Genomic DNA, 15000 nt, shown 5'->3' with positions numbered 1-15000 from the left:
CGACAGCGGCTCCACTAGTGCCAATCTGGGACCTTCTATTTCCAGCACAATACTCCCACACACACACACTCACTGCACACACACACACACATGCACACATGGCCGTAAAACTAGTTTTACTGGTTTTATGCTTTTCCACTTAAGAGACCAGCAAGCAAGCAAGCAAGCAAGCAAGCGACGACCGGTGGGATGCGATCCCCGGAAAACGTTGACTACCAGCTACCGACGGTGGTATCGGCCGCGTCTAACGATCATCGGAAGTGGCAAGGGTTGGCCACCGGTTTTGGGGGGTGAGGGGGGCCGTTGCTGACAGGCGGTAACGGTGATAGTGAGCAACCGAGCGACCGAGTGAGCGAGCGAGTGAATGCATCCCCTGAAAGCCATCAAAATCAAATTTAATGCGCTCCTCCTTCTTCTCCTCGCTTTTCACACCCACTGACGTCACTATCAGTACGTGTGTGTGTTGGTGTTGTTGAGCGCTCTTACAGCAGATACGCTACAGAATGGATACACATCAGCAGCAGCACCAGTCCACTGGCCATAACCATCGCCCTCGCCTTCAACTGAAGACCGTGCCGGGTTGGATGGTTTTGGCGTTCCTCCCTTAACCGGACAGGGGGAACCCCTCGAGCTGCTATACGCTCCAGACTCTCAGCAACCATCTCAGCAAGTCTGCGTCTTGATGGTGGTATTGGTGGTGGTGTTGCTGGTGGCCGGCTGCTTAACATTGCATGAAATTACCGACCTCATTCGGCACATACGGTGGTAAGCGATACGATACGATACGGGAGAGGCTCGCAAATGCTTTCACGGTCAACGTGAACCGGGGTGGGGTGCGGTGTTGGGCCGTAGCTTCTTGTTGCGACACCCAGGAGCTGTCGGTTCCTCCATTTTAGGCGATTGTGTGAGGATCCGGACGAGCCCAATGAGGATGCCAATCAAACGCCCCAGCTGTGTGCCCTTGTTTGTGTGTGTGTGTGTGTAGGGATGTGGTCTGTGATTAGCTAAATCGTCTAAACACTCGCCATGACCCCGGTAGGACTGGTAGCAACAATCACAAAGTCCATCGACCGCAGTGTGTCGCCTTTGATTGGAGGTAAAGCTTTCGTCCGGGAGCTTTGTGGCCGGACCGTCTTCAGCGCGTGTGGGGCCAGTGCTGTGCTGTGGCTTTATCGTTATCAGTGTCCGGTTCCTCGTATTGTTACGTCAATCTCCCAGGACACTCCACCACCAATCAACCGGCGGCCACACTCCCTGTACTATTTGAATGTCATTTGGATCTCGCACAACGCTTCAGACGCCAACGGATTAGATCGTATCGGATAGAAGCATCGTAGCAAACGATACTATCTCTTGCTCAGGGTACATGCACGCCCGTCTGTGTGTGTGTGTGTTCCTGGAAGGTACATCTCAGCCAGCCCTAAAGAACAATGTTGCAGCAATAATGCACACATTCATTAAGGTGCTTCACTGGATCCCGGAGACACCCGGAGATAGTGAAGGTCCCATTGCTAATTGCTGTTTGTTAGACGATGCCCTACACTACTCGACCCAAGGTGTTTGTGTGCTTGTCTCTATGTGTGTGTGTGTGCCGGGATCCCGAGTTCCCGTTCCCGAGTGTGTTACATGAAACCTCTTCAAAGTATCCGGCCCAACGGGCATAACACGGGCTGCTCGCTTCGTGATTTATTCCTACCGAGGCGCTGCGACGCCAGCTGGACAGCTTAGCACAGGACAGGACAGGACAGAACGTAAAGCTGACGAAGCATACGGTTCCCCTTCCCCGACCAGGTGGGCGCGTGCAAAACACCGGAAGCCTCGCTCGAGGACTCTGGCCTCCATTCCAAGCTACAAATGATGCAATCACAGGAGAGCACACACTGTCGCAAACTGCTGGGGTGGAGCGGTTGCGCTGTAATATCATCCGGTAGACACACACACACACATACACACCATCCGGTGGACAACAACTCCCCTTCACCAAGCACTACACACGTTGTCCTACTTTTGTTCATTAAAACTTGAGACAAGACACCTCGAACGTGCACCGGGCGCTTTCGCCCGTTCTCTCTCTCTCTTTCGTTCTCTCTAGTGTCTGTTCTCTGGAGGATGTCACCAGAAGCATCATCAACCTCCCTCGTTGGAGGGTGGTTCATATTTAATATTTCAATTAGAGCGTATCATAATTTACGGTGACGGCGGCGAGTACACTGGGCACTGGGTACTGGGAGCAAGCTAGCTGGCAGCCTTAACCGCAACCCGCTCTCGGCGCATCTACCTTCCCCCCCCCCACCTTTAAAGGGATGGAACATCCCTCATCCCCTTCCCGAGAGGGTTGTTCGAGCTCGATGCTCGATCCAGCAGGAAATGTGTGATGGATCTAGGGACGGCCATCGTACCCCATCCTAGACGAGGTAGCAAGCACGCGTTGCTAATCCCCTCTCTCTCCCACCCACCCTTTCGGGCGTACTAATTCCACTCCCTTGAACCCGTTGCCTCGGTTTCATCATCGCTTCGTGGAAGAAGCGGATGGTCTGGACCGGGTGTTCCGTTAACCCACTCGTGTTCGGTCAGCTAAAGATAACCACACAGACACACACACGCGTACAGAGACAAAGGGGGTCTGAATGTTGGGTCCGAATGTTGGGTCCAACCGACGAGCTGGTCCCATTCATTCATAACCATTTCATTCGGAACGAGCGAGAGATGAGATTGGTGGAGAGGGGGGATGCTACCCTGGGGTGGAAGCAACAAACCCACAACCACAAGATGGGAATATAATGCCGAGTAGCATACCATAACTTCAGCCTTCAGTTCATCGGTTCATTAGCAAATTACTTTTAATTCCATTGCTGCATTAGCACCCGTAATCTCCACCCTTTTTTGCTAAGCTGTTCTGTTTTGTGTCCTTCGCCTCCGTTTTTTTGTCTGCAATGTTCCTTTCAAGTTTCAAGCGAGCCCATCATAATCCCGGGTGTCCGGTGTGCTGAAAAAGGGGAAATTAAAGTGAAAAGCCCACACCATCAACCACACCGGTCAGCATTTCCGAGGAAGTAATAACTTTATGACGCACACGGTTCCTGGTCCGAAGTCCGAATGTTAACCAATGGTTTCGAGTGCATCGAGCGAATTCGGCTTTCGAGGTCGGTAAACAAGTGGACTTGCTTTATGGTTTCACGCTCGCGCTGCTGTGCTCGAAATCTCGAGCGAGAAGAAGGGTTCCAGCAAATATCCTTTTCCTGCAGAAACGATGTCCTGATGATTTCCGACGTGAGCGTCAGGGAGCAGGAAAGCTGCAACAAAAGCAAGTGCATTGCAAATCATTGATTAACACAAACATATTTGCACAAATGCGTTTGCATAAGGGGCCCAGAGCCAGAGAACATACATTCTAAACAACGAATGCACACTCAGCAATGTAATGTAATGACTGTAATGCTTGGTACGGCGATGGCCAGGGCTGTCTTCGAACCGGTTCTTGGTGTACCTTAATGATGACTAGTTTTGTTAAAGAAATGCAACGGACGAATTGAGCGACCACCAGTTGTCGAGAGGTCAGGGGCGGGGGCGCAGGCATCTGCTCGGTTCGATCTGCTAAAACCGCAACAGCAAACGGAACGGCATACCGTTTGGCCACGAACACGATGATGCGGTTGATTCACAAGGCAACAATTTTGCTGCGACAGGTGGACAAGACCACAACGACGATGACGACGATGACGACGGCCAAGGCGATGGAATGGTCTCGTCGACCTCTCAATCATTCGGGAATCGTGGTTGGTGGTGGTGGTGGTGGTGGTGGTGGTGGTGGTAGTGGAGGTGGACGCCCTTACGGGAATCGGGGATCGGGGACCAACCAACCATCTGGTACCGTTGTTGTGGCCAAGATGTTGATGGTAGGTCGACCGCAACGACGGCAAACGACTGGTGGTGGTAAAGCAGGAGGAAAAGCTAGTCCTCGCCACGCAACAGCTGCTGCTGCTGCTGCTTGGGTCGTTTGTTACCTTGAGCTTGGGAATTTCGAACGAATCCCGATGGCTAACAAGCCGCAGCAGGACCATCAGTCAAACGGATGATGACGACGACGACGACGACGACGGCGACGGTATGCCCTTCCACATGCCTTCAACATGCCTTGCTGCTCCGGACCAGTGGTTTTGGGCTGCTGTTACTTGTGCTACGGTACTACCGGTGGCCAGCCGGGCCGGTGTATTGTGTACCCGTAGCTGGCGGTGAGCCTGTCGCTTTGAGTGAAGCCCACGTGCCGTGGTGTGGGCGCTGCGCCGGAATGCTGCTAATTGCTTCATACATAACATACCAAACGATGACGACGACGACGACCACGACCGGCAAGAATTGGTTCGAGCAAACAAACGCTCCTTACTTTCGGCAAACAACGCACACATACACACGCATCCCCTAAACCTACCCGAGGAGGGGGAGCTACCGGTCCCCGGTACCGGGAATGCTTTACCAACAGAACCGACGCCGACGACGACGACGACAGCGATTGGGTGAATGGAAGAAATGCGTTTTGTCGCTTGAAATAACATTTACGCTTCGGTGTGTGTGTGTGTGTGTCAGTCGAAGGGCATAGACCTGAGGCACAGAATGCTGAGCGCCAAGTAGCAGTAGGCCGATCGCATTGCACAACCGGCAATGAGGTACAATGCCAATGTGGTTCTTCAGTGAACGCGAGAAACCCTTCTGGCTAACGGGCACCAGGAGCAGCTCGAGCACTGTTTGCGCTAGGCCTTTCCGTCGCTAGCATCATCATCATCATCATCATCAGCAGCAGCATCATCTGCAGGCCAGATACTCCTCACAACCGAGCATGTTACGCTCGACAAAATTGAGCAAATTGAAAGTAACCGCTCTACAACACACGCCCAGGCGCACACCGGACCGGAGGGCCAGAAGCGAGAAAACCACATTAAAGCATAGATTTCGTCCGTGTAAATGGACCACCGTAAGCATCCAGGGTTGTGCATCCACGGAGGTTGCACGATGCAGACGGTGTAATTAACAGGCAAAATGGGCGTTTGCAGCTGCAGCAGCAACAGCAACAGCAACAATACCGGGACCATCGGTTCACCAGGCGCCTCCATTCGGTGCTGCCGGTGCTTGGAAATTGATACCGAATCGTTCTGGTGGTGGTGGTGATGGTGGTTCAGGTCGGATCGGTGGCGATCGGGTGTTTTTGGGGGGCTTAATGTAGCGTACATGCACCGCAGCGTGTAACACAAGCGTGTTATCACAAACGAGGCACACTGGCCGGCAGGCGTTTGGCGGTCATTTGTTGCGCTGCACAAAACTGTGAGCTTAACGGTGCCCACAATGCACTAATCGATTGATGTAAACTTCAGATTTGTGAGCGAGCTGCGACACCGTCGTAGGTGTCTGCGATCGAAGGCCAGTAGTTGAAAATATTCCCGCAAGCAAGTTAACTCAACGTCAACAACATAAGGCAACAACCGTTGTTCCGAATCAATCGAAGCGAGCTGGCCCTAAATCGGTGAAAAATGAACTTCCCAGCATGCGCTTGCAGGCTCACAATAGGTATCTAAATGTTTGAAAACATCATACAAAATTTACCAAAGCAATATTAATAATCAGGAATAAACGGTTATTGAATACAGGGATCCGCATTTCTTAGAATGCGCCAAACATTGTATCGAAATGCCCTTCAATTGTGTTCTTTTTGGACATAAGCATTTTCCCAAAAAACAAACTATCTGTTATTTTATCAGGTACATTTTTATTTCAAATTTGTAATGTGGAACTGAGTTATTTTTGAATGTTTCCCTACGTTTGGACTACAGGCAACATGCTATTTTGTTTAGAAAATTGAAGGAATAGTAGATCATTCAGACAACTTTTATCTGAGAAGTAGTAAAAATGAACGGGTAACTATTTATAGGCATCCAATGCTCTGCGATCACTAACTATAGTAACGATTTTGAATGACCTTTCTATGCTAATTTGTATAATCTTTTAGCTCAATATGCCATGCCACATGAAGCGTAGTTTGTGGTTTGTATTGATAGGGTGCGTTCATTGAGGGTGTGTTTAATTTTGTTCGTCCGTAAAAGTATTCTACTTTCCCGCGAGTTCTGGGAAAAGAAAGAACGAATTTCTGTGCAGACCGTTTTGCATAGTACAATCCAACCAAAACGAAGTGTTGAATAATTTAACGTTACGCTTTTCGTTTTTCGCTGAGTTTACACAAAGTTTAAACTTCATGTACCACGGCCTAATCGTTCGTTATATAATTATCACTGCGTTGTACGGCCTAATGCTTACAAACCAGTGGTAAGCTGTTGCTGCACCGCATTGGTGGTAAGCATAAATTTAGAGAATTCATGTTCAAAAGTTCACTCAAAAAGTGCAATACCGATGACCTGCTGATAGGTTAATAATACTCGTATCATACCTTTATATGCAATTTCGATCGTTGTTCTGTTGTTGGTCAGTTCTTTTTTTTTTAATGAAATTGCATTCCTCATAAGCTCAACGATTGTTGAACTATGAAGTTATCCCCATCTCTTCCGTTACAATTTACATTTCGCCCAGCCCGCCAACGTTGTTTAAACAGCTCCCAACATCGCAGCTAAATAGACATTGAAATCGACAGATCTGTCTTCATTGTTGTCGGAAATGAAACAGAAATTTGGCGAAACATTTCCCCGGGCCGCTGTTAAAAATCGAGATAAAGGTTAAACATGGTTGTTTCTCTCGATTGGAGGGGGCTCGCGTTTCCCGGTGGTGTAATGTGGATCCCTCCCCCGGAGTGATTGAAACGGTTCCGCGAACACTCGATGAAAACTGCCGCTCGGCCTCAACCAATTTCACTGATGCCAGCAATTCGATCGATCGATGGATCGATCGACTGCGTGTGGTCGACCCCTACCACTACCAGCAATGCCCTGCTTTGCTCTTTGCCTGTATGTGTGTGTGTGTGTGTGCGAGAGGTACATTCGAGAGATTAAATTTCGCTACCTGGCATCCCTTCCGTTGCCCGGAACAACCGGGTGGGGGACTATCGCTCGTTTCCGCTTCGAAAATCAAAATACAAAAAAGGTCTTCTCGCCTCCCCACCTCTTGCCACTTCCTCCCTTCCGGCCTGCTAGCCCTTTCCGGTACCGAAACCAATCAATCCCCTCGACTCGATACGGCGGGGGTGCGACGAATGGAAACCACTTCCCCGGGATATCCGAGGGACTTGGCTCCGGTGCTCCGGTGCTCCGGCGTGGTTGCATTTGTTTCTGCCGCTGGTTCCCGGTCGGTATTTCTCCGACGCAAGAGACATCGATACCAGATCGACCCAAGGGTACTCTCCTGGCCGGCCGGTACCACAGAAAACATAACACCAAATGTTTCTCCTCGTCGCCGTCGCCGTCGCCATCGTTGGAAACCGTTACCGAAACGACCATTAGTAACGAGCCTCCGTTTCGGAGGTCCCGGTCCCGGAGGTGCTCGCGCCTTTCGGTGGCCACCGCTCCGTCACGAACTCTCGTTCTCTCCCCCTCCCCCCACCCCGGGGCGCTTGATCATGTACCGTTTATCTTGTATGCTGATTCCATTTATCACTTTACCATCTTATCTAACTTTTACGGACTGGGCGCGCGCACCGCATTCCTTCCGCACCAAAAACAGGCTCCGTTGCTCGATTTTGGCGATGCCAGAAAATGGTGCTACAGCGAGCGAGCGAGCGAGCGAGTGACACACGGGGAGGGGAAGTGACGTGACCGTGAGGAGTAGCTGGCGGAGGCAACAGGAAAGTAGAGAAGCGAACGGTTGGCTCCCACGCCATGCCATCGTGTTCGATCGTGTTTCCTCGTGTGAGATGGTCGTGAAGTGATTGGAATATCGTATTTCAACCATCTCTGCAGCACCCACCCCCCGGGTTCATGTTGCCTCGTTTGGCCTGACCTAGCCTGGCCTGGTGTCCTCGGTTACATCTCCAACTCAATAGAATGGTTCCGGGTGGAGGAGGGGGAGTGAAGCTAGGCGGCGGCGTTCCGGTTGCCACCAGTCAATAGATATGATTTAACATAAATAGACTGGTGCTTCTGGTGTACCGTCACCAGCACCAGCGATGGCGATGTTGGCACTACTGCTGGTGGTGCTGAAGCTGACACTTTGCCGCAGTACGCATCGCAGTCGCAGGTTTTGGGGACACGAGTGTCGAGGGCTGGAAGCCATTTACCATTGGCTCAAGCGGATGCTTCACATTTAGCAAGTCACATCCGAAGTTTGCTTTATCTATTATCTCAAGCCCATACATAACAGCCCCCCTCTTCCTGGCGCACACACACACTGTGGCAGCCGACGCAGTGGCGACGTTGCAAATAGACTGGAATGCTGGAAGGAGAGAGAAAGAGCGACCGAGAAGGGTGGATGGTGGCAGGGGGTACTGTGCATGCATAACTATGATTTCCATCAGCTGCGACCTCGACCCTTCGGCTCGAGAGTGAAGCGTATGAGATGCAAACGTAGAACGGAACGCGAACGGCCACCATTTGGCCGCGACACTCGAGACGGTTCGTTGCAGGTTCGGATTTCCATCTTCTTGGACCTTTTTATGGACGAGCAGTACAAGTGATGGGGGCTGTGAACAGGAATATTATCAACGTACGATAGTGTACCAAGAGCGTGCACACACACACACACACACACACACACACACAATCATGCGCATGTTTTCTTTGGATGGATCGATCGTATCGTCCTTCGATTGGCGTTTGACGTGGAAGCTATTGGGATGACCATCCGGAGTGTAGCTGGTGAGCGGTTTTCGAGAGAAGGGAGAATTGAAAAACACTAAAAACTAAAAGCAACAGAACACAAGTGCAACAGGAGGGTTCTTCTCCTTCTTTTTCTTCTTCTCTAAGGAGCGGCTAAGGATAATTCGAACCAAAAAAGGCTCATTTTTGAATAGTTTTTGTGGAAAAACTACTCAGTTTTATGTTTTCACCTAAATTTCATATTAAACTACAGCATTTCAGTAATATTTGGTTGTATTTAGTGGCAGATTTGTTAAAAACTACGTTCATGGTATCCGATCTAGAAAAGCGAGTGTATAATAAATCGGAACTCGCGAATTTTGCGTCTGCTTTCGGCGGTTAGAACCTTCGATCTTCCCGGTTTATTAATCATCCCATTCGTCCGTTACAATTCGTTTAGGTCCGTTACTTCAAAACTTATACTAAACCCACCACATGCATTTAAACCCACCACCTATTTGAAAAATCCCAACATTCCGGCCACCAAAAAATGCAAATTTTTTATAAACCTCCTCCTAAATCAGCATCAGTGAATACATCCTAATATCACTGAGTACCTGCTCGCTATCAGTGTTAGTTAAGCCCTAATCCGCTGACTTAACGGGATCTGTTTCGATGCTGAATTGATTTGGCAGAAGTGCCAACCTTGCCGCTTCGCGTGTAATGTCACCACGCGGACACCCTGTCTTTGCCTGGATGGGTCTTCACGATCCTGCCCATCGGCCCCACGGTAGGTGCTAAGTTATCTTCTCGTATAACTTCCAAATGTCCCTATTTCAGATCTACCGGCTTTGCATGAAGATGACGCGCGCGCGTGGAGTTGTTGCAGGCACTCCGTATACCAACGTGCCCACACACACTGAAGATGTACCTCGTAATCGCGCAGCCTATTCATTGGTCCCTAATTAACGTCTATCTGCGGTAGTGCGTACATACCCGAACCAACGAGAATGTGCCCTGGTATGCCCGCCGCTTCCCACAACCCACCGAAGTATGGGGCACGAGCCGGGATTAACTTCCAACGAATCGTCTCGTCCCGCTCCTGACTGTTGCACTTCATCTTCTTGTGCACCCGGTGAAGTTTGTGTGCCGCCCCCTTGAAACTCGTAACGTTATCCGAGTGATTCTCCACCACCAGACCTCGACGTGCGATGAATCGACGGAGTCCCGACAAGAAAGCTGCCGTCGACAGAGCCCTCACTAGCCCTAAGTGCACCGCCCTAATGGAGAACCACACAAAAACTGCGATGTATGCCTTTGTAACTCTGTATGCCGGTCCGCAGAAGTCGACACCCGATACCGCAATTGGCCTCGTCGGAGACACTCGCGATGCTGGTAGATTCAAGCTCCGTCCACCGATGATCCAGAAGCGCTGCCGCAGCGCGGCTGGAAGTAGTTGAGGCCCAACATGCAGTAGCCGCAGATGGTAAGCCTCCGTCAACAGCACCGATAACGGGTGGTTCGACGCCAGCGCAATTGAGTGGATGGTTGCCCTAGTTCCATGAGCGTTGCGCAGCCGGCCACCGACTCGCAACGTCCCTGCTCCGTCCAAAAACGGCGCCAACCACTTCAGGTGAGAGCTGCGTGACATCTCTCGGCCCTTCTTGATGATCTGAATTTCCTTCAAAAATGAATCATATTGAGCCAACTGGCACAGCCTGAGCTCCGCCTGATGAAGCTCATCCCTTGATAACGATGTCCATGATCCGTGTGATGCGTTTGTGGTGCCCGTTGCAGCCTCCTGCAACATCCGAATGTACCGCAGCCAATATGCCGTGGCCCGTTGAAGCTTTGGGTACGACGAAGACCGTGAGAACAGATGCGTGGTAAAGCTTGCCAACGTAGACATCCCGACAACCAGCTCCGGGTCAGCTTGCTCCTCACCCTGGTTGATCACCTCGTCCACGCACGTCGCTCTCTTCGGCCATGCACCATATGCCTCGTGTGAGGCATCCGCAAATGCATGCACCTGTACACTTGATGACTGCGGAAACGCCCCAAATCGCGGCACTTCCAGCTGCTGAGGCGCGGACAGCGCCGTATGATTCCCTGACCAATGACCGGCCACCCTGACCTGCACATCTGTCCGTGGAGATCCTGAGATTACTGCTTGCCGCGGAGCGGGCATGCAGCGCATACCGGAAGCCCTATCCGGCACGTCCTTGAGCGTAGCCACTGCTGGGGTTCCTGATTGCCGCGGAGCGGACATACCGTGCGTGTCGGCCACCCTGACCGGCACGTCCTGCGTCGTAGACCCTGGGGTGACTGCTTGCCGCGGAGCGAGCATGCAGTGCATGTCGGGCATCCGGACCGACCCGTCCTTCGGTGAAGAAGATGAGGACCCTGATTGCCGCGGAGCGGGCATACAGTGTGTGCCGGCCACCCTGACCGACCTTTCCTTCGGTGAAGAAGATGAGGTTACTGCTTGTCGCGGAGTGGGCCTACAGTGTGTGCCGGCCACCCTGACCGGCACGTTCTTCAGTAGAGACGCGGGGAACACTGATTGCCGCGGGGTGGGCTTACAGTGCTTGTCTGCCATCCGGACCGGCACGTCCTCCGATGGAGAAGCTGAGGTTACTGTTTGCCGCGGAGCGGGCATGCAGTGCGTGTCGGCCATCCGGACCGGCACGTCCTCCGATGGAGAAGCTGGGAGCACTGTTAGCCGCGGAGCGAGCATGCAGTGTGTACCGACCACCCTGATCGACATGTCCTTCGAAGGAGAAGCTGAAGTTACTGCTTGCCGCGGAGCGAGCATGCAGTGCATGTCGGCCATCCTGACCGACCCGTCCTTCGGTAGAGAAGCTGGGAACACTGATTGCCGCGGAGCGGGCATGCAGTACGTGTCGGCCATCCTGACCGCCACTTCCTTCGGGGAGGAAAATGAGGTTACTGCTTGCCACGGAGCGGGCATGCAGTGTGTGCCGAACACCTTCCGCAGAAACCCCTTCACCACTCGAACCCGACGCTCGAAATCGACATGATCACGAAAGACGGCTTCCTCGTCCTCCTCGTCCTCCTCGTCCTCTAACGTATCCCCCAACTCCTCCCATGCTGCGTTATACTCGCGATAGCACCTTTCGAGCTCTACCATCGCGTCGGGAAACAGGCTCGCTTCGTCTTCCCGGAATGTCTCACGGAACCGCTCCAGCTTCTCAAGTTCTTTCACTGCACATCGCATTGCCACCAGGACGGCCTTCATTCTGTATGTACTTAACTATTTCGTACGATACAACACAAACTTGTGAAAAAAGGACCCTTACTCGGCCGTTACTTTCGAAAACGACGCCACCAACTTTCGCGCGAAACCAAAGGTCGACGACCTTTCACCGAGCACCAAACCACCGAAAACCGAGCGTACCGAATGCACTCTTGATTGCAGAGTGCAAACCACGAAAGCCAAAACTCGCGAAACCCTTGCTTGCCGGGTTTTCCGATTTCCGTTCCGATTTCCCTAATCCGGTTCGAAGGACCAAAATGTATAATAAATCGGAACTCGCGAATTTTGCGTCTGCTTTCGGCGGTTAGAACCTTCGATCTTCCCGGTTTATTAATCATCCCATTCGTCCGTTACAATTCGTTTAGGTCCGTTACTTCAAAACTTATACTAAACCCACCACATGCATTTAAACCCACCACCTATTTGAAAAATCCCAACAGCGAGTCTGCAAAAAAGTTCTTTTTTCTGTGCCGTTGCTTCCTGCTGGATTATTAGAAACACATAAATCAATATTCTTTAGCTGGATTTTAATTCCAGAGAGTGCTGTGAAGATTTTGTGAAAATTTCAATTTTGAAACAGTGATGCTTTTTATGATTTTGCTATTTTATAACATTTTTTTAAAAAGTCTCAACAACTTTTAACTCCACGGAGGTACGTGGCAAATTTTGTACAAATTAAAGGTTCAATATTGTAAAGTTCCAGTTGTTTTTGTGCTACGAATGTCACCGATTTTGCAATCATAGCTTTCGGAAAAATCGCTTCGAGATGCGAGATGCAAAGCTACTTTTCGTAATTCAATATCTTTGTCAGTTTTTCATCGATTGCTCCAAAAATTTCACACAATACTCTTGAAAGGATAACATTAAACAGCCATCTCTCCTTTAAGTGTTGATGCTGCGGCTTCTTGATGAGTATTGCGTTCCAAAAATTTCACACAATACTCTTGAAAGGATAACATTAAACAGCTATCTCTCCTTTAAGTCTTGATGCAGCAGCTTCTGTTGACCAATGAATTAATATCCTTTTTCTTCCCAAAAACAATTATTCTCCACAGGTGATGGACGATCGGTGGGAGAGCGAAGTAATCGAGTACGGGGCCATCAACATCACCGGTTTCCGGATCGTCGACACGAGCAAAAAGTACGTGAAGGAGTTCCTCGATGGGTGGAAGCGGCTCGATCCGACCACCTCGCAGGGTGCCGGTAAGGAGCTGATCTCGGCCCAGGCCGCCCTCATGTACGATGCGGTGTTCGTGCTGGTCGAAGCGTTCGCCAAGATCATGCGCAAGAAACCGGACCAATTCCGGGCCTACACGATGCGCAACCGGGGCCAACCGTTCAATCTGCCGACCAACGGGACCCGCACGCTCGACTGCAACACCTCCAAGGGTTGGGTCACCCCCTGGGAGCATGGCGATAAAATTTCACGCTACCTACGCAAGGTAAGACCACCGAACCGCTCCCTCCGTGATAAATCGCTTCGAAAGTTTTGTGCCCCTCTCCCCCATCGCCTCCGACCGAAAAATGGCGAACGATGCTTCGCAATTTATGATGCCACGATGCCATTATTATGGAGGTGCAGACCAGGGCCAGAGCCATCTTTTTATGCTTCACCATTGACCTCTCTGTTGCTGCTGTTCCCCTTACCGGTGATCATTGGCAATGTTTTCCTTTTCCAGGTAATACCTCATGCACACACACACACTTACACCGCTCTGTTTTCTCTTTTCTCTTCCTCTCTCTTCTCTTCTCTCTCCCTCCGTCTCGCGTGCACCTTCCATTCAATTTCCGTCGTATGGAACGCTGTCGATGTTGGCGAATCGCCAAAAAAAAAAAACCATAAAACATTAAACCTGCCCCATACCATCGCACCGAAATCGAAAATGGGTGTGCGTTGTGATTTTATGATGGACCCCACCAACACGGGGATACGGCCGTGGGACAGGTGGAGATATCCGGTCTGACCGGCGACGTTCGGTTCAGCGAGGACGGTAAGCGCCAGAACTATACGCTGCACGTGGTCGAGATGACGGTGAACAGTGCGATGGTGAAGGTGGCCGAATGGTCGGACGAGGGTGGGTTGGCACCGGTCGTCGCCAAATACACCCGGCTCAAGACGGACACACACTACGAGCGCAACAAGACGTACATCGTGACGACGATCATCGAGGAACCGTACATTATGCTGCGCCAACCGGAACCGGGCGAAACGCTCGAGACGAACGAACGGTTCGAGGGTTACTGCAAGGATCTGGCCGAGCTGGTCGCCCGCAAGCTCGGCATTAACTGTACGTATTTGACCGAATTTTTATTCCTTTTTTCCTTTCCATTCCATCCTTTTTCCCCTTCCCCTTCGATCTGTCGTCCCTGAAATGGTCCATTTTTGGACGGTAATCCTGCAAAACGGTTTCGTCACACTCTGAATTATGTTGAAAGAAATGAACTTATTCTTAACGTGCCACTCAACGAAAGCTCATTAGCGGTAAAGTGTCATCAGCTTAGTGCGCTAACCTTGCATTTGACGTTTTGCGATGTTTGTTTGGCGCTACTGAACAGAAACACACAAAAATGCCACAATGTTTTTTAAGTACTGAACATTTGTAATGCACTTGTTGCAGACTTCGACAATGATAATTGTTTTCCTATCGCAGCAGAGAGGTTGGGATTGAATATTTTATACCGTTGCTATTAAACGAAAGATTGCAGTGGAATAAAGTGTTTGCATACTTACATCACTCTTACACGAATGCAAGACGATGACATATGGCTGACATATTTGAATGGATGACATATTTGAATGCGTCTAGCGGAACCTTACGAACGTACCTCAATATGCTGCGTTTGGTACTTTTATGCTTGATAACAAATTTCCGATTGGAGGTAGCATTTCCAGATAGCGATGTTTGTGTAAACGATTTTACTGGAAGCATCCTTTGTCCAAATTATCATTTGCATTCGATAGAGTTGCTAATCTGAAAAGTTGAGCCGAGCGCTATT

The 15000-nt window shown here is 50.5% G+C and overlaps 1 protein-coding gene across 1 annotated transcript in view; it reads left to right on the top strand.

Moving 5' to 3' along the window:
- Positions 1 to 15000, top strand: part of LOC125954300 (glutamate receptor 1-like) — a 77049-nt gene that overhangs the window by 54377 nt on the left and 7672 nt on the right. Inside the window, exons 6-7 of the mRNA XM_049684479.1 lie at positions 13059 to 13445; positions 13949 to 14291. Of these exons, the coding sequence (XP_049540436.1) occupies positions 13059 to 13445; positions 13949 to 14291 (730 nt within the window). The remainder of the gene's footprint in view (positions 1 to 13058; positions 13446 to 13948; positions 14292 to 15000) is intronic.

The sequence above is a fragment of the Anopheles darlingi genome, chromosome 3 (genome assembly GCF_943734745.1).
Source record: "Anopheles darlingi chromosome 3, idAnoDarlMG_H_01, whole genome shotgun sequence".
In the NCBI taxonomy this organism is placed as follows: domain Eukaryota; kingdom Metazoa; phylum Arthropoda; class Insecta; order Diptera; family Culicidae; genus Anopheles; species Anopheles darlingi.
The sequence above is the reverse complement of the archived record's forward strand: the minus strand, read 5'-3'. Positions and strand labels throughout refer to the sequence as shown.